General features: G+C 42.8%; 1 protein-coding gene across 1 annotated transcript in view; it reads left to right on the forward strand.

The window, feature by feature from the left end:
- Positions 1-26,530, forward strand: part of DOCK4 (dedicator of cytokinesis 4) — a 503,583-nt gene that overhangs the window by 258,928 nt on the left and 218,125 nt on the right. Inside the window, exon 8 of the mRNA XM_045288941.1 lies at positions 9,245-9,396. Coding sequence (XP_045144876.1) covers positions 9,245-9,396 — 152 coding nt within the window. The remainder of the gene's footprint in view (positions 1-9,244; positions 9,397-26,530) is intronic.

Genomic DNA, 26,530 nt, shown 5'->3' on the forward strand with positions numbered 1-26,530 from the left:
TTCTTGGAGGGCACCAAGGGCTGCGCTACTAGACTCTCACCAAGAACCTCCAACCCGAATCTTGCTCCTGCAGACTTGTTTTTGTTCCGAAAACCACTTGTCACATACTTGGCCCCCCCATCCATCTGAATTTCTCAGTTCAAATTCTCAAGGAAGGAATCTCATCGATGCTGTCAATGTTCAAAGCATTTTATAGGAGGCCACTCATGTTGTTAGCCTGTCTGTGGAAGATTTGTCCTTGGATCAGGCGGACTCTTGTGGGCTACTTAGGTCTGGATCAGAAAGGGAGATGGTCTGCTGCTTGTATGCCCCTTCCAGCAAAGACTGTGGGCAAGAGCTCCCAGGATAGGGTGGGAGTGAGGTACAGTGATACAGTCAAAACTGTCTCAAAGATGAAACTTTTTAGCACTGAAGGATCCTGGTGGTACAGTGGTTCAGCACATGGGAGGAGGACGTGGTCACCCGCTTCTATGCACATGGCCCCTTGGAAGCACTGTGGGGCAGTTCTGCTCCATCCTGTGGAGTCACTGACAGTTGGCAGCAACTGCACGGCCTGTCGGGAGGCTTCAAGCATTCTTGGGGAAGTCCATACTTCAGGAGCAGGTCCACCTGACTCTTCTGATGGGCCTTCCCTGTCACCTTCCATTTCTGAAGCTCTCCCCAGGGATCAGCCTTCATTACACGCACTGCCTCAACTATGTTTGCAAATCGTGGAGGTTAAGTAAGACATCAGTGAGGAAAACATGGTAGATCAGACAACGACTATGCAAACAACAAACAACGTAGTAAAAGGAATCCACTTTAACGTACAGTCTATAAAGGTTTCTTTTCTCCCTTGTGCCATTTGTTTTCTAGGCAACTTGGACTGGACCTGGTGCCCAGGAAAGAGTATTCAATGGTGGACCCGGAGGACATCAGCATCACTGAGCTCTACCGATTGGTGGGTACCGGACACCTAGGCTCACAGCCTCAGGGCTCATTTTGTGGTTTCCCCTGCACGCCTCGTTCTTGTTTGACTTGGTAAGCACAGGTTGTTCGGGGTTCTATTTGGAGAGAATCAAGAGAATTGAGGGCTGAGGTGATCATGCCCTGAGCACAATAGCCAATCGTGCCACTCAGCTCCAGACTTCATTATGTTCTCTCCTTAGCCCTCCCAGCCACTTGGAGGGGTAAGCAGTTTGACATTCTTTTGCACATTTTTATACTTTTAAAATGTTTGATATCAGGACCGCTTTGTAAGCGATGGTTTTCACTCCTGACTCCTCTGCGCGTGTGCTCCTCACCACCTCCCACATCTCCTCGAGACACACCAGGGATGGACAGCGTCTCTTCCTCCATCTCCAGTTGCTGGCTACCCACCCACCCCTCTCACTCCCAATCCATTTCTTCCAAGTGCTGCTGGCTGTTGGTAACCCTAACATATTTTATCATTTTGCTCATCATGGCACCAGGTATAACCTGAGATTTATTTCTAGTTGTGTGGTAGATTAAAGTCCAATTTTTAAAATTTGACTGGGTATCTCGGTTCCCCAAATCTGGTCTAATTTACTTTGTATTCGGCCTAATAATCTTACTACTTCATTCTGTATGTACTGCAGATATAATGTCCCTTTACCTGATCCTCCGGTACTTCTTCAGCTCTTTTTGACAACTCAGAGTTGCAGGGGGAGATTGGAAAGGGCCTTCAGAGTTGCAGTCAAGCCACGTTTCATCGCACTGTGATCTAATGAGTGCTGCATCTTCCCACAAAGTTCCTGGGAAGAGTGTTGTCAGAAGGATTAGGACCCTTTGGGAAGATCCTGCTTCTTTGTGAGTAGCTTCCCCTGAAGATGATCTGTATCTGGAAAACAGTGTAGAAATCAGCAGGCGTGAGGTGGAACTTTCTCAATGCTGGTTGCCATTTGTTCTGCAGTCACTGATATGTTCAGAGTCTCTACACCCATGCTGTCCGTCGGAGTGATTTCGGTTTTTGAGGAATACCATGTATTTCCTGTACTTTGCTCTCAGTTTCTTGAGAGTGATGTGCCCTGCTATCCATCAGCACTAACCAGAATGTCTGTTTAAACAGATAAATAGTTAAAGGTCAGCTGCAGGAAAATCAAAACAAGAGTATTCTTACATAGCATCATCATTTCTTCTTGACTTATATACCAAATATTGCCTGTGTAATGTATTAATCAGTAACATCCTGAATTGTGACATCATTATTGTTGTTAGTTTATGTAATTCTTTTGGGCATCATACTTTTGTTTTTGTTTTTTAGGCTTTCCTGAATACTCAAGGTTAAGCCTCTTCAGATATTGCAGTATCTTAAAACATTGTTCAGTATGCCCCATGTACTCTTCGGCAGTACTTTACACCTAGTACACACTTTGTTTTATATGTCATTAGGGTATCATGAAAACAAATCATGGGTTTTTAATCTAAACAACTAGGCTTAAATTCTGGCTTGTCTATTGCCCTGCTCTGTGATCTTGGATTTACTGCTTCATCTCCCAAGTCTCATTTTTTTCATCTGTTGAAAGGGAAATAATGCCCACTAGGTTTGTTAAAAAGATTACTGAAGAAATGAATGTAAATTGTCTTTCTCTGGCAATAATATTTGCAACACACCTAAGAATTCAGTTGATATTTATTCTTTTCTCATCTGTATTTCATCCATATCAGAGAGGCAAGGTGGCATGAATAATTGATGGCACATGCTAAATTTTAGGATTAGATTTGCTGTGTTTAATAAAATGACAGGTGCTTAGACATAGTAGAAAATTGACTTCACTCTCTCTGAATCTAAATCCAGAGGTAGAAAGTTCTAGTGTTGTTTATGCTTTCAATGTGTCAAAAGCGATTAAGTCCTCCATTTCTGCTGTGTAGTCTACGGCTCTGATCACCATGGACACCTCAATGTGCAGTATAGCGGCAAGAGTTCCAGACATTATATCTGCACGCCAAGCAGTGGGAAGAGACAGCGTTCCCTCAGCTGATTCAAGTACTTAAAAGAACAAAAAACTTGCACTTGTCTCACTGTTCAAACATAGAAGAGTTACGTTCCCATAGCTAACTGAGGGTATCAAATATTTGATTTTTTTCCAGTTCAATTTTGTGTGCATGCATGCAATTGTGTGTGTTTTGTGGGTGCAAGAATAAGGCGGAGATTCACTATGCAGCCAAGCCCCACTTTTCAAGAGCAAGGTGAATCAGAGTCTGAAGGACGCTCTTAACTGCAGACTTGCTTCTCTGATGGGAGTGAGATCCCCCACCCCCACCCCTGCTTCTGAGGGGCTCACTTTATACCCAGCAGGATGACAATCACTCACAGCTGAATCACAGAACCAAGCACCTTCCCTCACCATCTTACCCAGACCCACCAGGGAAAAGTCATTAGTAGGAATAACAAAAACCAACCAGAGGTAGACTGGGCATAAATAATCCACTGCACTACAGTGGCATTTGTTGTTGCTGTTGTTTGATTTTATTTACCATTTTATATGGGCTGGCAGATTAATTTAGTCTCTTATGGATATTCCAAATGTTGATAGTGGCTTCCCAGAGAAGATTCTGGGGCCTCCTTTGGGCTCTAATTGATTAGGAGTCTCTGACATTGCCAGGAAAGACGAGAGGGCAGTTCAAATTCTGATCCAAAGTCTTCATTTTACAAAAAGGGAGAATAAAGCTTACTTTTCCATGCATGTCTTCTTGAATATAGTTATATTTTACTTTTTCTAAAATATGGACTTGGGCCAAAGAAAAGCCCGGACAATTATAAGCTTCAGAAAGACAAGTTCTCTTCTGAAGGAAGTTTTTTTTTCAACTCCACTTAAAAAAAATCTAGTCCTGGTAGCGTAGTGGGTTACACATTAGGCTACTAACCACAAGGTCAGCAGTTTGAAACCACCAGCCACTCCACAGGAGAAAGAAGAGGTTTTCTACTCCTGTAAACATTTAGTCTCAAAAACTCCAGGGGCAGTCCTGCTCTGTCTTATAGGGTGACTGTGAGGTGGCATCAACGTAATGGCAGTGAGTTTGGGGTAGCAATAATGTCCACTAGAGAAAAACTCATTGCTTTCAGGCTGATGCACACTCATCTGGACTCTCTAGGAAAGGGTATAGCAGCCTCTGTGAGTTTCCAAAACTAACTATTTACAGGAGTAGAAAGTTTCCTCTTTCTCCCTTGGAGCAGCTGGTAGTTTCGAACTTCAGACCTTGAGAATTGCAGCCTAATGTGTAACCACTATGTCACCAGGACTCCTGATATTCACTAGAGTTCTCAACTTTTCTGTGCAACATAAAGGTGCCTCGCTCGCTCTATTGAGTTCACCCGGGGCAATTGGAAGGCACCATCACTGATTGTTTTAGTGGTTTGTTGTTGTTGTTTGACAATTTATTGTCACTTATGAATGAGGTATTGGTTTCTCACCAGGCTGGTAATTGCAAGTCGAACAGTTCAAAATTACCACTTGCTTCAGTGGAGAAAGATAAGACTTTCTACTCCTGTAAAGAGTTAGTCTTGGAAACCCATAGGGGCAATTCTACCCTGTCCTATGGAATAGCTATATGTTGTCATTGACTCGGCAGTGAGTTTGGATTGATTTTCTATTTCCATCAAGATTTACAGCCTTTGAAACCCACAGGGGCAGTTTTACTCTGACCAGTAGGGTCACCATGAGTCGGAATTAACTCGATGGCAATGAGATGTTGTTGTAGTTTGGGGGTGGATAAGTTTGATGGATAAGGACCAGGGCATGGGGTTGGAATGTCTCCATAGAGCTTGCCAGATGAACGGCTGCTGCATCTCTACCTTGAGTTACCATTCTTCTCCTCGCCCTATTTGATGTGCGTGTGTTTGCAGCCCACTCAAGCCATATGGCACCATCAGAGAAAGACTGTCTGCTGTAGAGTGTTGTGAGTCCTGTGAGCAGGTCTTTCCCACCTAATTGTGTTCATCTAAGCAGGGAAAGGGCTAAACCTCACAGTGGTAGCACATGTGCCCTTGAAAGCTTGGTTGAATGCCAAAGACAAGATTACAATCCTTTGGGAAATAACGGAGAGCCCTTTTCAGTTGGGTTCTCAGGCTTTGTGACCCCATAGAGTCTCCATTTAGGAGCCTGTTGTAGTTTAATAAGGTTATTTCACAGCTGGTTTTGTGCTCTTTAGTGTGCAAACTAGTGGTTTACAACCAGAGGCAGTTTTGCCCCCCAGGGGACATTTGACAGAATGTCTTTGGACATTTTCAGTTGTTACAACTTCCCAAGTGGCATAAATTAGCCATGCTGCTAATTGCCCTACCATCGAGAAATATCTAGCCCAAATTATCAGTCATATTCAGGTTAAGAAACCTTGGTACAAGCTATTCATCCAGTAAGGAATGTACTATGTGGAGATTCAAAATGTTGAGTCCCTTGGGCAAATCTTGCGAATGGTTTGTTTGTTTCCCTGCCCAAAGTTCTGGGGGCACACAAGCAGGGGTTGCATGATTAGTAAGTACCTTTGTACTCAAAAATGAGTGCAGAGAGGAGGTTTTGTCTGTGTTTGCGGCTGCCAGAAGAGCGCTCTTGAAGTGTGAACATGCCTTTTAAGTTTTTATTATTGCAGTACTATTTTCACAAAGATATTTTTAGCCATTCCTCAAAGTAGTTAATTACCAAGAGATAAGCAAGTAGCCATAACCCACTTCTGACTCCATGGTGCAGGAGAGGAGAGGCGAGATTGTGGTGTCAGGAGTGTGATCAGATATAAGAACCCCCATCATGTGTACAAATGGCAGAAGTAGGCAGACTAGGATGCGGGCAAAGACCCAAGGCACTCAATATATGTGCGAAAGATGCAATAATATGGTTTTTCTGTCTGCTGTGTCTTCTCTCCCACTGTGTATCATTTCTGCTGTGATTGTCAACCTGCATTGCACCTGAGAGTCACCTGGGGAGCTTTGAAAACTTCCAGTGTCTGTGCCCCCTTCCCCTACAAATTCTAATTTGATTGTTCTGGGATAGGACATGGGCATCCGTATATTTTAAAGCAACAGTTCTCAACCGGTGGGTCTCGACCCCTTTTGGGGGGAGTCGAACGACCCTTTCACCGGGTTTTCCCAATTCATCACAGTAGCAAAATTACAGTTATGAAGTAGCAACGAAAAGAATGTTATGGTTGTGGGGGGGTCACCACAACATGAGGAGCTGTATGAAAGGGTCGCAGCATCAGGAAGGTTGAGAACCGCTGCTTTAAAGGCTCTCTTGGTGACAATAAGCGCAGTCAGGGCTGCGAACCGCTGGTCTAGATCTTGTGCACGGAGAAGGAGCAGGGAGCTCAGGTTTCCCCACACTTTTAGCGACTGTCACCCTTGGGGCTGGAGACTGCCGCGGGGGTGAAAGGACAGAGCAGACACCTCCGGGAGGGCTGGCTTAAAATTTTTTTTTTTGCTTATTGTAGAAAAAAATAAAATTAGAGGTCTGTTCTTTTCATAAGGGGTTGGCATCTGTTTCTCCAGCTCTAGCCTTCAGTAGTTATTTTTTTTAGAGGCGCTTATGTTGTGTTCCCCTGAACTTTGAGGGAATCCGTAATAAATTAGCACTGCCTCGGGTAAAAAAGCTCCTTTGCAAGTTAAGGAGAGAGAATTTCAAGAATATAGGTTGCTGCTTTTGCCATTTTTTTTTTCTTTTGAAGCACAAAATAGAGCAATCTTCATGAAAAAAACAATCCAGAAGAGAGAGAGAGAGAGAGAGAGAGTGTGTGTGTGTGTGTGTGTGTGTGTGTGTAGAGTTGGAACATTTTATAGTAACTAATGGCAACAACACACCACAATGGTGAGATGGATTTTTGAAGAGAGGAGGTAAATGTTTATATTGAGGATACAGTGGTTATAAATGCCTTTGGCTAATTTCCTTTTTTCCATGGTTTGCTTTCCAAGTAGTTCCAATTGAATCTAAACGCACAAATAACTAATGACGGCGTTGATGCTCTATTCCCAACTGCCAATACCAGTGCCATTGGCTGCTTTCAAAAGTGGGCTTGTCAGTCTCGTAGTTCCTAAACTATACTCAAGCAGCTCTCTAATGTGAGAATGAGATTAGCCCATTACCATGTACTTTAGAACCCACCAACAGATGTGGCTTTCTTACTATGGAGTTCAAATCCCTAAATGATTTTTTATTTTTCATAATTGTCAAGCGATCCAAAAGAAATGACCTCATTAATTGTGCTATGGGAGAGATAATCACCCTCCCATATTCTTAACACCTGTTCTGTTCATGCACAGGCCTTTGCAAACATTTTCCTTCTACCCAAATCCTGAATCGATGCTGCTCGGTGCTGACCAAGAACTGGATGGCCAACTGTTTCTAACAGACCAAGTTCAGAAATTGATAGCAACTTGACATTCTCTTGACATCTTCCCTTGTATTTTTATCAAAGTGTCAGTCTTGACTAGATTAGCGGGGAAACACCCTGACTCTTTATTACCAGTTGTTTGAGAAGCGTGTTCCCAGACATCATTCTTGCTGCTCATTCCTTTGCTGTTGGCTTAAGTGTCCCCATTGTTGGAAGCTGCCTGTAACTGCTCAGGCTGAAGTTCAGTCCCCTCGGTTGGACTTGGTTCTTCTTCTCCATTTATCACAGTTTCAGTGTGATCTTGGGTGTCTGCTCCCCTTGTGGTTGTCCTCAGGCACTGCTGAGTTGCTTCTGTCTCATACTGACCCTCTGTGTCGGCAGGGAGCTGCCCCAAAGGAGCCCTAGTTATACTCCATATGGAGTGGCTCACTGGAGCTTTCCTCCTGGGGAGCTAGCTGCTTGGTGAGTTCAAACCACCAAGTTTTCAATTAGAGCAGCGGTTCTCAACCTTCCTAACGCCGCGACCCTTTCATACAGTTCCTCATGTTGTGGTGACCCCCCAACCATAACATTGTTTTCCTTGCTTCTTCATAACTTTAATTTTTGCTACTTTTATGAATTGGGCAGCCCCTGTGAAAGGGTCGTTCCATCCCCAAAGGGGTCTTGACCCACAGGCTGAGAACCGCAGATTTAGATGGTGATGCCCAACCATTGTATCTTCAAGGCTCCTTCTACTTGCCTTGAAAACCAAAATCAAACCCATTGCTGTTGAGTTGTTCCCAACTTGTGATAATGTTAGAGGGCAAACACAGCTCACTCTGCCACCAGGGCTCCATGGTCCCCTGAGTGCAGTGGTTTTCAACCTGGGGTTTGCAACCCTTTCACAGGGGCCACCAGATTCATAACAGTGGCAAAATGACAGTAATGAAGCAGTAACGAAGATAATGTTATGGTTGGGGTCACCACAACATGAGGAACTGTATGAAAGGGTCACAGCATTCAGAAGGTGGAGAACCCACTGCCTTAGTACATATAAACTCCATGGACTATTTCCATTTTTACTCATCCTTGCCATCCCAGTGTTTGACTTGATAAATACAAGGGGCTTCAAAAGGTTTGTGGGGAAATGGAATGAAAAGCAATGGGATTTTGGAAGCCTTCTCATGTATGTTCAGTGAACAGTCATGCACATGTTCTCATCAGCCCCAGAATCATGGACAATTCCTCTCCTCCATCACTTTGTGGGAACTCTCACTCTGGTCCACTCCCTCAGTGCAGCCCGTGCTGGCTAGGTTGAGGACAGTAATGAGAAAAGGACTTCGATGCCATCTCTATTTTGTGACTCCCTGTAGGTTTCCCGAGGTTGCCCTTTCGCTTGACAGTAGGTTAGAAACTTTTTCTTCTTCTAGTCATTAGATATAGTTTCCCTCAGCTTGTCTTAGAAAATTGTCACATTTTTTTTCAATTCAGCATAATTCAAAAGTACTTTTAATTACCAGAAATACAAACGATAGGTGCATTGTTCTGCTAACATCAATGGAATGATCAATTAGGTATAATTTAGTCCCATTTTTTAAAGAGATGACTAATCATTTGTACTTATCCAAAGAGTTGATAAGGAAAGAGTAGAATTCCTTAAACTCTCTGCCTCAATCTACTCAAGGAGTTGGTATCTTCCTCACAGCAATGAGTTTTTTAAAATTTTCTTCCAACAGGAGTCCTTGGGGATCCACCAAGGTTTGGGTTTCTTACTTTAGGAGCTGGAAGAAAGTTTGGAATTGCACACCCAACTAAACTCCAAATCCACAAGCAAATAAACATTTTGTGTCGGACATAACCGTTGCAGCATAGCGAATGCGCTGGTTGGGTTCAGTTACCTTTCTCGGTCCAAACTCATTCTTCTCTGTTGGGTCGTGTCCTTCAGATGGAGCATCGGCATCGGAAAAAAGACACACCTGTGCAGGCCAGCAGCCATCACCTCTTTGTGCAGATGAAGAGCCTCATGTGTTCCAACCTGGGGGAGGAGCTGGAAGTCATCTTCTCCCTGTTTGATAGTAAAGAAAACCGCCCCATCAGGTGAGTGCCACAGAGCTGGGACTTGCCTCCCTCCACATTGGAATGGTTTAGATATGTTATAGGCAACCATTCAGGTATATGACCTTGGACAAGTCACCTTTTGCATCAGCCTCGATTTTCCCACCCAGATGACTCTGTGTTTCTAAGCCGCAGACCCTCTAGAGATTTCCGTGTGGATGAGAGGAGAGGATGAGTGCCCCGATGCTTCAAAAATCTTTAAAAGGCTATAGAATCGTCATCATAGGTTCCGAATGGACAAATGGTACCACCGAGATCACGGTTAGTGATTTGAGGCACTCTGTATTTTGAGGTTTTATATGGTGCAAGGAAGACATGAGATCTCTAACTCTGTATAACACCCTGTATTGTTTCAAATATCCAGTCAACAATTACATTGTTCTTACTTTACCTGCAGCTGTGATACTGGAGGCTGTGGAATTTTTGGAAACCTTTCCATGGAAGTTTTAGGGCTGTGGGATGAGAGTTATCACGTTTCCTGGCCTCTGACTCTTCCTCTATTGCAGTTCCCCTACCTATGGCAAGCTTTTAATGCTTAGGAAAAGGCTTATAGTGAGTGATTTGCCTGTTAGCCCAAAGCAGACATTATTTATTTTGTTTTGTCTTTTTAAGCAGAAATTCTTGTTGAGATGGCGTTTATAGTACCATCTTTATAGTACCAATTTGTTTTATAGATGAATATGCCATTTAAAAAAATCAATAATTTTTATTTAAATGTTGAAAGTCGAATAAATCATACATACTGACTGCTGTTCCTTGCTTATTGCAAAATCATTTTATTTTAAAATGCTCATAATTTTTAAAGTAATATTTACTCAAATATGTTATAGGAACACAAATAATCTTTGAAGTATGTTTTTCCTATGCATTTATGGCCATAGATCTTGGCTCAATTATTTGGTGAATTAGCACAGAGAAGCAGGTTAGCCATCACTAACTAGGAAGTGGAGTTTCTCTCGCCTAGCAATAGGGCTGCATCCCTCGAATTTAGAGGGCAGTGATTTTGAGCAGTAAAGACAATTTTGTGAGGTATGGACATAACAATGCGAGTCCAGTTTTATAATCTACTCTGTATCCTATTAGAGAAATGACTCTGTGGCTTACAAGTCCTTTCTCCCTTCACAAATCGACGCTTCTGAAAAGGGGAGCTTTGGGCATGAGCAAGTGACCCAGGCAATGGCTAGGCACTGGCCTCAAAAACGTGAAGGAGCGTTGAGAGGTAATTCCTGCTCAGGGATTGGAATGCTTCTTGAGAAAGCTTGGTTAGTGGTCAGTTTAGTGTGACAAAATCTTTATAACTTTTCATAGTGTATGGTCTCTTTAAGTCATCTAGAAAAATGATATGGAATGCCAAAAGAGGAAATGAGTGTTTCATTTATTTCTATAAAGCTAGCGTTTTGGAGGAGTCCAAATTGCCCATTGCCACCGATATTTAAAGAGCATACCTTTGCCATTGAGTGCTGGTTTTCATTTTTATCTCAGTTTTTGACACTCATAGACATTGTATTTAGTTCCCCTTGCCTTATTCTATTTACTTGGTGAAAACAGGCAGGTAAATGGATTCAGGATCCCTGAAATATTGTCATTGTGGTTCCCAGGTTCAGGCCAGGGCTGGACACTGTCCTGTCCTGTAAGGTGTTTGTGCTACCAAACTTGCCTGCTTTGACCTGGTTTCTTCTCTCTCTCTCTCTCTTTCTCTCTCTCGCGCGCTCTCTCTCTCTCAGTATTCTTCTCTCCCCATTTTTTATGCACACACACAAATAAAACTTTCTCTGTTCTCATTTTCTTTCTCTCATACTCTCTCTGTCTGCTATACACCCCCCCCCCCCACCCCAACACACATACTTTCTCCCTCTCTCTCACCATTTTCTTTCTTGCTCCCCACTCGTTCTCACTCACTGCCCTGTAGTATCCTTACAGCGACCAGACCTGGAGTGATACTGGGAAAAACTCCCCTGCTTTCTGGCCACTGGGTTTGGCTATCTCTTATCTTTCAAGCACACAACCGCCATCCAAGGGATTGACAAAGAATGAGTGAGAGTAGAAACATATTCTTACTAGGTGTTGGGGAACATCTCAAGTTTATGTACATGCTGCTTCTTTGGTCTCATGCAGCCAAGAGGTCTTTTTCTCTCAGCAGTTTTCACCCTTGCTCTGTGTAGTGGGTGCAAGCTACCAGCAGCAGAGGCGGCCTCCCCCGGGAAGAAGCTGCAGGACTGGCTGGGTTCGACCTGTGCAGCTGGCTGCTGCTGCCCTCACCCTCACCCCCTTTCCCTGTCCTTTCCTTCCTCTTCAAACTGGTGACCGTTCCTGCTTCCTTCTTTCTGGGTGGCACTGCGAATCAGTGGGGAGTAATCATACCAGCTCAGCATATAAAAAAACAAAACACAAAAACTCACTGCCATCTACCCCATCCAATCTTTTAGTTTACCTTCCTTCCCTGTGACCTTGTAGGACAGGGAAGAACTGTCCCTGGGGGGGTTTGAGACCATAGCCCTTTGTGGGAGTCAAAAGCCTCGTCTCTCTCTCTCAAGGAGTGGCTGCTGGTTTCAAACTGCTGACCTTTCGTTTGGCAGCCTGACTTGTAACCACCACACCACCAAGGTGCCTCTTCTCCACAACCGGATCCTAATTTAAGATAGGATTTTGAGGTGCAGTTGTGTTTTTTTTTCTACCCACCAAGGACCCCTTGGTTGGATAGTGGTTACAAAGCGCTCCTCAGGAGAAAGGTGGGGCTTTCTGCTTCAAGGGCAATTTTCCCGCGTCCCCTAGGGTCTCTGTGAGAAGAAGAAGAAGAAAATGGATCCAGAGGGGAATTATGCACTATGTATTTTCTTCAGCACTTAAGTTTAGAACATTCTAGGCAGACACACAAAAATAAAATAGTGTTATGTTCTATTAGGTATTCGCTATCAGTTTCAGCAGTTCTGGAGTTAAGGCTGGATTGCTGCTGGCCACACCCACTCCCCCATCTTGCTCTTTGACCCCAAACTATACTGAGACAAAGCTCTGACATTATCTCATTTTAAAATATATTTCAGGATTTATCTTGAAAAGAAGGGAACTTAAAAAAAAAATTTACCGCCTTAGGAGAATGACCTCAGCGTCTTCACATATCCACATGGAGTCATTACTCAGCTTCCTTGCAGTGACTCAGAGAAAGCTTGGCCAATTGTTCAGTCACAATCAAACGAGGTCTATGTGTTGTCACTATCGATCTCTGAAGTCACTTTTTAGCTGCCGCTTCCCTCTCCTGTCTCTCCCTCTCCCTGAACTGCTTTAATTTGTGGCAGCATTCAGGGCATTTGGTTTATTTATTTGTTTGGCAGTTCAGAATCTAAATTCTAATTTCAAACCATGGAAATCAATAATCAAAAGATAACAAAGTTAAGGAAATGCTGCTGTTGTTAAATAGGAAATAGGTTCACCATGACTGTAATTTACACACAATATATAGCTGTGTGTGTATATGTATATATAAACTAAATATAATCCCTCTGTCATTGTCTGGGCCACCAAACACAGGAAGTCCCTTTGTCCAGGTGCAAGTGACACGGGTTCCATTGTTGTTATCAGGCAGCTGACTGTTTCAGACTTTTAGAACTTTTCTCTTTTCAGATGCAAGCAGCTACCATATATTGAGCACTAACCATCTGCCAGACTTTGTTCTCATTGCTTTAAATATCTTGTTATTAAAAGCCTGAGCTTATGTAACCAGCAAGAGGACGAGAGAAGATCCAAACCCTCGCGCCTGGCCCCTCACCACTGCACCGTTGGACCTTTTCCACAATTACTCCTTATAGGCTTCTGTGCTTGCCTGAAAATGTCCATATTTGAGTAGAATTTTATTGGCCAGGCCCAGAGCGTCAAAGACTGATAGTCTTAATAATTATTATACATTATTGGTAGTGATAATATTGAAAATAATATTGGGCCTCAGAAATACTCTGTGTAAATTGGTGTTTCACACAGAGTTCTTTTCATAACAATTTTAAGAAGAGCCAAGTAGGATCAGCTTGTTTTCTACACGGTAGTGAGTTACCAGTTGGGCTGTTAACCACAAGGTCAGCAGTTCAAACACCCCACCCGTCTCATGGGAGAAAAATGAAGCTTTCTGCCCCTGTAAAAATGTACAGCTTCAGAAACCCACAGGAGCAATTCTGCTCTGCCCAGACAGTCCCTATCAGTCAAAATCAATAAAGAGTGTGGGTTTTCTTTTTGAAAGATCAAACTCCCGGAGTTCAATACAAGGGGGCTTCATAAAGGTTGTGGAAAAATACAGGATAGATAAGCCTATAGAGACTCTAAGTGGATTAATAGTTACCTAGGGGCATGACAGGGGAAGGTGGGGCAAGTGGGAGGCTAACAATAATGAGTATGAGAAGAAAGTGTTCTGAAATTGAGTGTGGTGATGATTGCACAACTCTTCTTAATATGATTGAACTATCACATTGTATGATATGTGACGTACCGTCTATACAAAAGCTGCATTAAAAATGTGCTGAAAAACTCGGCTTATACAGGAGTAGATCTGGTATATGTCAATAAAACTATTTTCAAAATAAAAGGAAAAGAGAATGGACTTTTTGCACAAACTTTTTAATCCCTCTCGTACTTGGAGATGCCAAATAGAAAAGAAATCAACATGTGAGAGGCATTTCTCTCCATTCACTCAACCCCCATAACTACTACAGCCACGAGAACACCATTGAGCATATAATTAAAAAGAAAAAAGACACCCAATCAGCACAGAGTCAACATCAGAGCAGAACTGTGCTTCCATAGGGCTCTCAGTGGCCAGGATTTTGGAAGTGGTTCACCAGGCCTTTCTTCCCAGGCACTTCCCCGTGGACTTGGACATCCAGTCTTGTAGTTAGCAGCTGATTGGCTTGTTCCCACCACCCAGGAACTCTACCATAGACCAGGTAATATCTCCTGTATTCTTCTGACAGAAATGTACATGACATTGCCTTAGGCCCTGTTTACAAGGGGTCTAAATGTCACATTAGAAAAAAGATGGGCTTTGCCTGAAGACAATCCAGGATGGTAGACCTCTGATGGAGGTGGGAGGCCCTCATTGATGAACATATCAGTACTCCCATGTCTGCCCCATTCCACTCCTTTAGTTCACCTGCCTCCGTTGTCTGTGAAGCAGCATCAAACCAAGGCTCCTGAAGTACAGACATGTTGGACTCGACAGATGTCATTTTTGTTCACTTGAGTTCCATACTGTCTTGTCATAAAATAATTATTAGCCAAAATATAACAAAAGTTGAGTTTGCTAATTTAAGCTCCCAGAATAAAATATTTCTAGAGCACTTTTTATATGGCTGCAAGTTTGTCATTTTACATACTCCCGTGGATATGTAGGTGAGAAAGGCACGGAGTCATTTCCATGAATATCACCTGCAGTTTTCTCTTGTTTCATTTATTGATTTAACACTTAAAAAAATAAATAAAGGTACTAATCACACCAAAAAATTCAACTCACTGCCATCAAGTGGTTGCCAGCTCATAGCAACCCTGTAGGGCAGGGTAGAAGTGCCCCTTCGGGTTTCTGAGACTGTAACGCTTCACCTTTCTCCGGTGGAGCAGCTCATAGCTTCTAATTGCTGACCTTGCTGTTAACAGCCCAGTGAGTGACCCACTATACCATAGAGGTACTGTTAACACCCCCCCACACTTATTATAATTGAGGAAATTGAGGAATGGGCCAATTAATAACATGCCAACGGTCACACAGGTGATATATAATGAAACTAATATTTGAATTCATGCCATCTGAGCAGGGGTTGGTTATCTAAATATTCCACACCTATTCTCATTATCTCCAATATTGATCCTATTCTACTCTCTTCCTAAACCAAATGGTTCCTCCTGAGAGCCCAGTAGGGGACCTATTGAGGGAGCTATTGGAGCAGAGAAGTTGAACTGGCTGAGAACTAACAAAGAGCTCAGTATATCTGGCAAAACAGAGGCCCTGGTGGCGCTGTGGTTAAGCCCTGAACTATTACCAAAGTGTTCGTTGGAATCCACCCAGCAACCATGCAAAAGACAGACCTGACATTCAGCTACCACAACTACGACAGCCTAGAAAACTCTATTGGGCAACTCTACTCTGAGTTAAAATTGAGTGGCCAACACCCCGGTGGCAAAGTGTAAACTCGGAGGAGAGGATAAATCATTAGTTGAGCAAGGTCTGCAGGAGACATTGGGCAAACAGGCGACATGCTGCAGGGGTAGGAGTTAGCTTTGGACCAGAGAAAGGGAAGCATGTGCCTGGAGGTTTTAGAATATAAGTTTATGTTATATAAGGAAGCCAAATGGTGTAGCATTCATTGGACATTATATTAGGTCCATTAGATACCTTTAAACTTAGTTAATGTGCTAGATAGTAATAGAAATAATCACAGTGTTTGTACATTCCATAGGCTGTGCCACTGTGGGTGTGTGCATTAATTTTGTTTTACAGTGTTGATGATGTATATTAATTCATCGACAACAGACTAGGAATTATATGGACCAGTGAAAATGACATAGTTCACTGGTTCAGTGCCTCCCTTATAACTTTCATTACTTTGTTTACTGATGTATTCCAAAGCTTCATTAATTAAGGTTGTAAATTTGTCTCAGGGCTAATTCATTACTGTATTTTATTCTCATCAGAGAATCTATTTAATAGGGCCCACGTGCCACCGATTGGTACTTAGCTTGGTATCAGCTGCTCATGCATGCAAGCTGCTGGCATGGGCTTCTAGCTGAGACACTGCTGCGTGACAGAGCTTACGAAAATGTCTTACCCTGCCAGTGAAATGCACATGCTACATCCTAGGAATTAAATACAGATAAAGTTGACTTTCTGCTAGGGCCTTGTTCACATGCTTTTCTGAAATTCTAGGTTTGGCTTTGTTTTGCTTTTACCCTCTTAGAATTAAACTCTTACCTTAAATGCTCATTTGCATACGAACAATGTGCATTGCCTGTTGTTTGCTTTCAGTACTCCATTCCATTTCTATCATTCAAGAAACAAGATTGGTAGCGAGTGTTACTGGTAAGGCAGAGTTTGCTTTTTGGTGGGGAGGGGATTGGTTTTGTTTTTTCCATAAAGACTGAAGTAGGACATGTACTAGATCTCGACTTGTCCTCTCGATGAAGGTCATTGTACACCTTCCCCAGGCACTTGTGTGAATGGTGTGCATGGCCAGGCTCTGGAGTCAGACCAGGTTCAAACTCTGGCTTTGCTGTTTCGTAGCTGCATCACCGTGGACAAGTTAATTCCTGCTTCTGTGCCTGTTTCCTCATGTGCTAGTTAAAGGATAATAACTGCTGTCTCCATAGGTTTAGTTGGGGATTCAATGAGATAACACTATGTATATTATCTTGATCCTTTAATTGGCCACTCAATCATAATTTAAAAGAACAGCAATAATGACAAGAAATCTCTTTTAAGACAACCAGTGGGGGGTGGGGCGGGAAGACAACCAGATGTGGTATGTGGTACTTGATGTGCAACTCATTAAAAAATGATATATGCCAAGGAGTTATGGACAATTTTTTAAGTGTATGTCATTGTGTTACTCTGGTACTTTAGAGAAACCAATCCACATAAACTCATATGTATAAGAGAGAGTTTTATATGAAGGGTAAGTGCATATCAAGAAAACATCCCCACCCAGTGCTGCCCAAGCCCACAAGTCCAACATTAACCCATATGTCCAACACCAATCTACAAAGTCCTCCTCTATCTCACAAAACAGACGCAGTGATGCTGACTGCAGGAGGAAAGCCAAATCAGTGAATGTGTAAGCACCTCAGTGCTGGCAAGAGTCTCCACACGGCTGCTCCAGCACCCAGGGCTGCATCTGCGTAGGCCCATGTGGCTTCTCCTCAGGCATGTCTTTCAGGAAGTGAGCGTTGCAAGCTGAAGCAGGGAACTGGCTAAGGCAGCTGCACCCTGGTCGGACCAACACAAAGTAAGAGACCCGAGAACTAGAGAGGTGAAGCTCACCAAGCCATTTATCCCTTCGCCCTTCAATTAGCCCCACGTGTTTATCGGCCGGATTGGCACAATAAACTTCCTCAGCGCCCAAGAACAAGAACTAGGGATCCTAAACGTGTGGCCTGACAGCATCAGAGATGGAAAAGTTTAGAAGATGGGGATTCTCAGGTAATGACAAGGAGAATCTAAGGGAACCACCCTCCTGGTTTCCAGTCCCTTCTCTTCAGAGGCTGGCATGGCCTGAGAGCCTTTCTGTTTATTAGAGGACATTAAACTTATAAAAGGACTTGTGCTTCTTTTGGAAGGAAAAAAAATCAATTACTGGCAACTTTTTTTGGTAAATCATTTACAAGAGAGATAATTACCATCAGCCCCGACTAGGAAAAATGCTAATATGTTTGTTCTCTGTATTAAAACATTAGCATTTTATTTTGTTTTAGATTCTGAGCGCTGTGCTAGAACATCTCATTTCTTACATCATTTACAACTTACTACACGAGTTCAGCTTCTCTAATTTTGCATAAGCTAAGGAAGGACACATTGCTTTGAACATTGAAAGGTAGTTGGCATGAATCTGTTTTTATCATTAAAGGACAATCTTGAAATGCAAACCTCTTCAAAGCAAAGCACCCACCAGGGGAGTGGGGTGGGGGTAGAAATCTAAGTGGCCAGACATGCGGGAAGAACAGCTCTGCTGGAGAACAGAAATAGATGAATAAGGCATTCAGAGATCGTCCTTGCATGGTGGCAATCACAACGATCCCATATGACCCAGAGCGCTTCCTGCTGTGTCTAGACACGCTGGCACAGATTTCTCGGCGGGTGTCTACATGTCAGTGACCCACAGTGACTTGCCCTCAGGCCTCGTGTTCAGGGGCATCGCTGCTTTTCAGCCTCTCCTCTGCCTCCCCCCCCCCCCCTTCCTGTGCACCGTCTGATTGTTTCAGCAGGTGCCTTTGTAATTTGGGATGGTTGTCACTTAGGAGTTAATCTGATTTTGCAGCTTACTACCCTTTTGCTCACAGTTCTGTGTCCCATAAAAAATAATTGCCTTCAAGACGTGATGATGTCCTTAATGGGAGAGATTTTAAATAAGAAATGAACCGGAGAATAGCCTAAATTAAAACAAAACACACATAGAAATACTTTTTCCATGCAGAGACCATCCAGGGTAGAACCTCACCAGTCTTTTTCTCATTTACTATTTTAAAACGAACAAACAATAAACAACATCATTCCATGGAATGATCATTTTATAGATAATAGTTGTAACATCTCCTTTATTGTAAATTCTATATAGTCAATACGCTTTTGTCGTTGTCATTGAGTACTTTGTTTTCTTTAAATATATATAGTTTGATGCATATTTTGGGTGAATATTAACAAAGTAGTATAGATTGAGCATTCAGCAGTTTCTACACAAATTGTTCGTTGGCCTGGCTACATTCTTCACAATGCAGGGGCATTCTCTTTATTACCATGCTGGATTTTCCATTGCATACATTTAAAAAATTTATTTATTTTACAAATTAGAGATTCCATTGAAGATTCAAAGTTAAAGAAAATCTAAAGTTCATGAGAAATAGATTCGGAAACGCCTTCCTCTTTTCCCTGAGCAGGAAGCATTTAGGTTGGCCACCCGTACCGTGCTCTATTATAGCATGCAGCCAGCAGGCCCCTTACGCCTCTGTTGCTATGTGTTGAAGGATGACCAGATGGCTGTTCTTTTTACCAGGATTCTGGTCCTCTCTATCTCTTCTCCTTTATCTTGTGATGCTGCTGCCCATGGACAAAAATCAGAGAAAGAGACTCTTTTTACAGGAGAGACTGTGGTTGCACGTTACTGTCAAGCAGCAGCCCACAGCCATAAGGGCTGATTTGCCATTCGGTTGCATTTACCCTGCCAAAGGATTCAACACCACCGACAAAGGGATGATTAATGATAAGGTCTTTGTTAGCTCCTTTTCTGGAGATAAATCTTTTTTCTCTCAACCAGCCAGCCACACATTCTTAGTCACCTTTACAATGCCCGCATTTTGAAGACAATCTCTGCTGGGGATCAGAGCCAGAGACTGATGTACTGAAAGGAAGGTCCTTGTCTTGAGTTGTCGTTGAGACAAAGCATTAAAAGATCATGCCAGAAATAGACGAGCAAATGCATCTTATAATGCACAAATAGCGGAAGAGAAAGCGGATAACTGGGGCTTCTAAAGATGAAATCATTAGGCTCATCAAAAGACTTAGCCAAAATCGTAAAAAGACGACCTAGGAAGACATTTTTGGCAGCAACATATGTGCCCATGGTCTAATTTCTCTCGAATTCATAGAAAAACATCAACCCCACAACAACAAAAAGACAAACAACACAACTTAAAGCCTGGCGGAGGACATGATAGACACACCACCAGAGAAGACACGAAAAGAGCCTCATGTTCATAAAAACAAAGTCAACTAAAGATCTGAGACCCTAGATCTAGATGGGCGCCCACTCCTGTGAACAGCTGCCTTGACCAGGAACGTAAAAGAAGTCCCAGTGTCAGTGGGTAAACAGAATGTAGAACAAAATTCAAATTCATAGAAAACATCTTACTGAACTGGTCTGATAGAAACTTGGGAAACTCCAGAGTTTTGCCCTAAGAGGACTGTCTAGCCTCGAACAGCAACTACTCCGAGTGACCACCTTTCAGCCAAATAGGAGAGTGGCCTAGCCAATAAATACCATCAGAAGGAATGTGCTCCTTAGAACAATCAACTACAACATCAACTACAACACGTCAAAAAGGCCACATCTACGCAGAAGCAAAGATGCGCAGGTAGGAAAGGGCAGGGTGAATGGGAACAGGTTACCCTGGGTGGAAGCGGCAAGAGTTCTGGCACACTGCAGGGCCTCCAGCCCACATCACAGAAGAATCTGTGAACTATTGAGTGGAATATTATTTTGCTGTGTGAGCTCTTATCTAAGTCACAAGATCGTCTTCAAAAATGCCAGTATTTTCTAATCTTGATATTATCCTCCCACTTCAATCGACCAGTGCTTATGAATGCTGCTGTTTCCTGGGAGACAGTATTCCCAGGGTCCGACATTGTTTTCAAAACAGAAGGAAGTTCACCAGTGGCACATTGCTGTGTTGAGTGGTTCTTGTATGAGGTGTCGTATCCCAGCAGAGTGGTTGTGTAAAACATTTATTTCTCTTTGGCCTTCTGTAGAGTGAGGTAAGACTTGGAAGTATATTTTACTCTTTACCTGTGTGCTGCTGAACTGGGCTGATAGCAGCTAGCTGCATGGTCAGCAGTTGAAAATGACCAATCTAATGAGTTTGTAGGGGAAAGACGAGGTTTTCTACTCTCGTACAGAGTTACCACCTTGAAAACCCACAGGGGCGCCCTCCTCTATCACTATGAGTCAGAATCCATGCGATAGCAGGAAGATAAGTGTACTAGTAGGAAGGTGTCAGGCTCAGGATTAGGTAATATTTCAAGTGTTTTTTTATTTTCTTTTGTTTTCCAGTGCCTGGTCCCAGGTTTCCGCCAAGTAGTATTCATTGGGACATCTGTGCCCCACTGAATTTATCAAAGTTCATTCTACCTCCCAAAAATTTATGAGCCAGTGGTTCAGCATGTATTTCATTAGCAAAGAATACATTGCATCTATGAAATGGTACAAACAAAAAATGATTTGACCACGAAAGGGTTTTCACTGGAGAGAACTCAAGGTGTCTTAGTATGTCAGAAATATTGTGGAGTTGTTTTGTATTGCACAGTGCTAAGTAGAGCCATCCTCTCAGATCTTAAGGGGCACATCATTTGCAGGCTGTCATGCTAGAAAATAAGTTAAAATGGTGAGATAAATCCATACCATCTCATGCCTAAGTATTTTCCGTCCAAGAATAGTGCAGCCTGATTAAAACAGAGACACCATTTTTCTTTCCATTGATCATGACGGAGTTTGGACTGTTAGGGACTCACTGCAGCTCCTTCATTCAGCAGACTTCTGGTGCTCTCCTCCTCAGGGCCAGACGCTGGTCTGCTCTCTAGCTCACAACCATGGGAGTAACTCCGTCATTTCTATCAGGCACGTGGTTGAGAGGAAGTAGAAGTCAAGCCTTTGAAAGATCTTAGATATTTTCTGATGTGGCTTACAGTTTACTGATGTTCTTTATAATCAGTGAGTTGAGCCCTTTTAAGGTGGTACTTTTGTACCACTCCTCTGTCTGGTATGCAGTGTGCAGCCTACATGTCACAATATTATTGTGCTGTTGAAGGCAATGTTCTAACCTATTCCATGCCTAAGGCTTCTTTGCAGGCTTAGGAAAACTGTAGACCTCGTTCTATGAAAACCATCTGCTCTTTCTCATACACAGCAAGGTTTGCATCTCTGTTCGAAAGCTTTGCCGCTTCTTGCTGCTTAAAGTAGCACCTAGTCTTAAGAAAATACAATCACATGGGTCATCTGACTAATAAACAGTGTTTGATGGGGATGAAGATAGTTTTCTTTTTTAGCTTGTAATGAATAGAAAAATTACTAGTAGGCAGTTTAAACAGAAACTGAATTCTTTTGAAGAGTAGAATATTCTTTTAATTTGTTTTATTTATTTTTTCGTTTAGTTTTTGTGTTTTCTCAGAACATCCTTTTAAGATGATAAATGCATGTAAAATTATTGTTGTTTTTTTTCTTATCCTTATATTGGGGGTGCTTACAGCTCTTATACCAATCCACACATCACTTATGCCAAGCACTTTTGTGCATATGTTGTTATCATCATTTTCAAGGCTTATTGTTTTTGCAGGCCTTGAATTACTTGGATTGTTATAATTTATTCCATTTTCATTTAAAATGTCTTCTCCAGAGACCACAGGCATCAACCACCAGCTCTGGTCAAGTGCTCAGGTGTTCTTGACTTAGGAGAGTCCTCAGCACCCTTGCTTTCTTTAACAAAGAGGCCCTGCTAGGACGGTCAGAACAATTTCCATAAAGAGATCAGAATGATTCCTACTCCAGGAAATGTCAAGGAAGGCCATGTTTGCAGTGACCAAATTATGTAAATCCCAGGAAGAGGACGCACAAGCCTTAGGACTTCTGATTTTATCTTCCCTGTTGATGTTCCTCAGACCCTCTCATCCCATGACTTTCATTCATGCTGTGTCCCCACATTCTTTGCCTGTTTGTTTGCTTGAGATAAACTGGGTTGTCACTGTTCATCTGGGTACTTTAAAGAAACAAATCCACAGAAACTCATGTATATAAGAGAGAGTTTTATATAAAGGTTAAGTGTACATCAAGAAAACATCCCAACCCAGTGTTGCCCAAACCCACAAGTCCAACATTAAGCCATGGATCCATATGTCCAACACCAATCCACAAAGTCCTCCATCTCACAAAACAGACGCAATGATGCTGACTGCAGGAGGAAAGCCGAGTCAATGAAAGTGTAAGCATCTCAGCACTGGCAGGATCTCCATACGGCTGCTCCAGCACCCAGGGCTGTATCACCGTATGTCCATGCGGCTTCTCCTTGGGGATGTCTTGCAGGAAGTGAGCCTTGCCAGCTGAAGCAGGGGACAGGCAAAGGCAGCTGCACCCTGGTCTGGCCATCACAAAGCAGGACACCTGAGAACTAGAAAGGCGAGGCTCCCTGAGCCATTTATCTCTCCGCCCTTCAATTAACCCCACGTGTGTTTATCGGCCAGGTTGGCACAATAAACTAACTACCTCAGTCACTAAAGAACTTCTAGTCCATTTCAGTTTTACTTTTCCTTCTACCTCAATTCTCAACAACACCTTCTCTGGAGATGCATTGCCTCAGGTAGTGTTTTCTGCTGTGGGAAGCCATAGCCATTTCAAAGAAATTAACTTGGAGTCAGCCTTTGGGCCTCTAGCTTCGCAAGTCATCTGAGCTGGTGTCGTGATTGTCATGCCCGACCGTTTCTTTAATTTACCAGCCGATTATTTGGTGGACCATGGGAAACGGGGTGGCTGGAACATAGTTTCTTTAATAACTTGAAAGAGCTCAGTTGCATTCCTTTTTGTTCAAGTTGAGTTTTAACTTCTTAAACGGAGTTTGATCCCCATGATCTTGATTCCCTGCAAACATAGCAGGGAGTAGTTTCAAATCGTCCATAATATTAAGAAATGATTGGCTGGTTATTCAAAATTAACTGAATTACCTATTTTAAAAGGATTTCCCCCTTGTATCAGTCAACTCGAATTAAACCCTGACTATTCTCACAAAGCCATTATTTTAGTTGGTTGCTTAGTTCCTGAACATTAAAATATTTGTAAAGGGAATCGCTGAACATTTAGTACTTGTGTATTAGTAGCATGTCAACACACACACACACACACACACACACACACACACACCCCACCCCCTCAACACCTCTGCCCTTTTTAGGTGAAGAATTGTGGAAACATTTCCATGAAGGATCTTCTTCCTCTCTCACTTTCTCTTGACTTATAAGAGCCACTACCCTAATGCTTTAGTTTTAAACGCAGAAATCCCTTTAGTGACCATATCCAAGAAAGCTTGCTTGAGGAGTCCCTTTCTTGTATTCCTAAGACATTTGTATCCGTCATGTGGTTTGGAGAAGACTGGGAGAAGCCTTTGACCTAAAGATAGTAGGCCTTTGGTGCCTGGTTTCTGGCATTAATGCTGGTCACAGGACTGTCAACTGTTCTCAGCCCAAAGGGCAGAACTGCGGTGTTTGACATGACTGGGCTCTTAAACAGGCAGGAAGCTTTCAGGTCTATCCTGACTTCATGCATCCCGATCTCCCTGGAGAAGGCCTCCTTGGTGTAAGTCCCCAGCAGGATGTTGTACACACCAGTTCCGAGTCCTGGGCAAGAAGGCCAGGTGGCCTCTTCTATTGACCACTGGAGGGTTCACTGCCTTTAGGTCTTTGTTCCTTCCTTCTTTTATGCACCAAAACCCATAGTCCAGTGGCCACCCTAGAGCTCCAGCACACCTTTCACCTCTTTCCCCAAAGGAATTCCCCTGGATTGTGGCAGTACCAGTTTCTGGCCACCTTACTACAAATTAGGGAGCTGCTTGAGTTTTGCCGTTTTGAGTTGTTCTTTGTTACACAGTAACTGTCTTCCTCACTATGCGTTAAGCACTAGGAAGTGTCTTTCTCACATGGAATAAGCCATAAAATGTTAGCCCCTGAACTCACATGTGTGAGCATCTCTTTGGTATTTGGCCATTTGCATCTTTTAGTTATATTGTCTTTGAAGTCAGCAGATTGTACTGTAGGGCCTGACTATGATGCACTTAGTATGGGTCATATGGGCCTCCCTTAGTGTGGATCATAGGACCACCCAGAGGCCTAGGAGGACCCTTCCAGATCTAGCTGGGTAGTAGTGGTGGGGGTCAGGGTCAGCGTCCCTAAGACCCTGTTGTTGTTAGATTGCAACAAGTCCATTTTCTACATATACGGAGTCCTTGTGACAGAGTAGATCTAGCCCATAAGGTTTTCTTGGCTGTAATATGTACTGAAGCCAGGTCTTTCTTCGGTGGAGCTGCTGGGTAGGTGTGAGCCGCTAACCTTTTGGCTAGGACTCAAGTGTTCACCTATTGCGACACCGAGACTCCTGTACAAGACCCTATGTGGGGCCTCGTCAAGAGAAGGGCTGCTGCTATTGAATGACTGTGACCCTAGGATGGGTGGACGAGCAGGAGCATTCTGCTCAGGACTAGACGAGCTGTTGGGGTCTTCAAGTTTCTGATATGACTCCCCCGGTATTTGCATCTCTGGTAAGAACACGTCTACAAAACGGCTGTTGAAATGCAGTATTCTGTGTTGGTGAATTCTTTAGACCATTGAGAATGCAGGTCTGCTGAGACCATCCATCTGTGGAGCACTGATAGGTTTGGGCTTTATTTGTGGTTGTTTTTAATGTGGCATTTGAGTTATTTAGTTGTTATTTCACCCCGAAAAAATCCACACTAAACATTCTAGGTTCCTATGATAGTCTTGTTATTCTTTGTTCATTGTTGAAGTCCTCTGTTCTTTCTAAGGTAGCATAGCATTGTGATTAAGAATGAAGCCCGGAGTTAGAATCTGGAAATTAATATTGGTACCCTATCCTTAACTGGCCATGCAATGCTACCTAATAACTCCAAGCTTCAATTTTTCTCTCATGTGATATGGGGACACCAGGGGCTCCTAGCTTATAGAATATTTTGAGATTAAATGAGAATGCACAGGTGGCACATATCTAGTCTTTATGTTTTCCCCAGGGGCAATGCAGGAGATTCCCCGCTACTCATTTCATTGTCTTGCTTTTCTCAGAGCCATGTGAGAAAAAGGTAGATTATTAGTAATAACTAATTGTGATGCATTATTCTATGTTGTTTCCAAAGCAAGACGCCAGCCGTGTTGGTATATAATACAAGGGATTATGAGGGCTCACACAAAAGAAATCATGTGGGCATGAAATTTCTCTTGCAGTGAAATTTTCTTTGGCAGAACATGGTAGTAAGTGGGGAAGTCAAATGATGGTTTTCCTCTACTAGAGCAATATTGATTCAGATTTCCTCATGCTCCTAGATAGATGAATTACATTCCCTTATTCACTCCTTAAGACAAAGGAAGACAGTAAATAGCAATGATGTCATTGCAGATATTTCCATTATTGTTGTTGTTGGATTATTGCTGTTGTCAGGCCCATTGATTACATTTCAACTCCTAGCGATCTCATGTGACAAGAGTAAATATGCTCCATAGGATTTTCTAGGCTGTAATCTTTATGACAGGTCTTTCTCCTGCTCTCCCACCAATCTTTCAGCTCATAACTGACAGTGCTTGTCTGATGTGTCATCAGATGTAGAATGTGCATTAAACAGCATGTCCTAGAATCTGGAGACACTGAAGCTAATTTAGGTGAATCATACATCTGGTGGTGAGGCACGATTGGCTAAAGTGGCTCTTTAGAGAATTTTGTACATTTCCCTACAGTGAAGTGAAGGATAATTCAGGGAAGGAAGGGGAAGTTGAGAAGGAGTTAAAGCCTCCAACTTACTTGGGGTTTGTTGTGTTTGTCTTAAAAGAATGCATTTGTTTAGCCAACATCTTAGTTACCCAGTGCTGCTATACCAGAAATATCACAACTAGATGGCT

Source organism: Echinops telfairi, unplaced genomic scaffold (assembly GCF_000313985.2).
Source record: "Echinops telfairi isolate 266 unplaced genomic scaffold, ASM31398v2 ScPeMD7_23;HRSCAF=83, whole genome shotgun sequence".
Taxonomy (NCBI): Eukaryota; Metazoa; Chordata; class Mammalia; order Afrosoricida; family Tenrecidae; genus Echinops; species Echinops telfairi.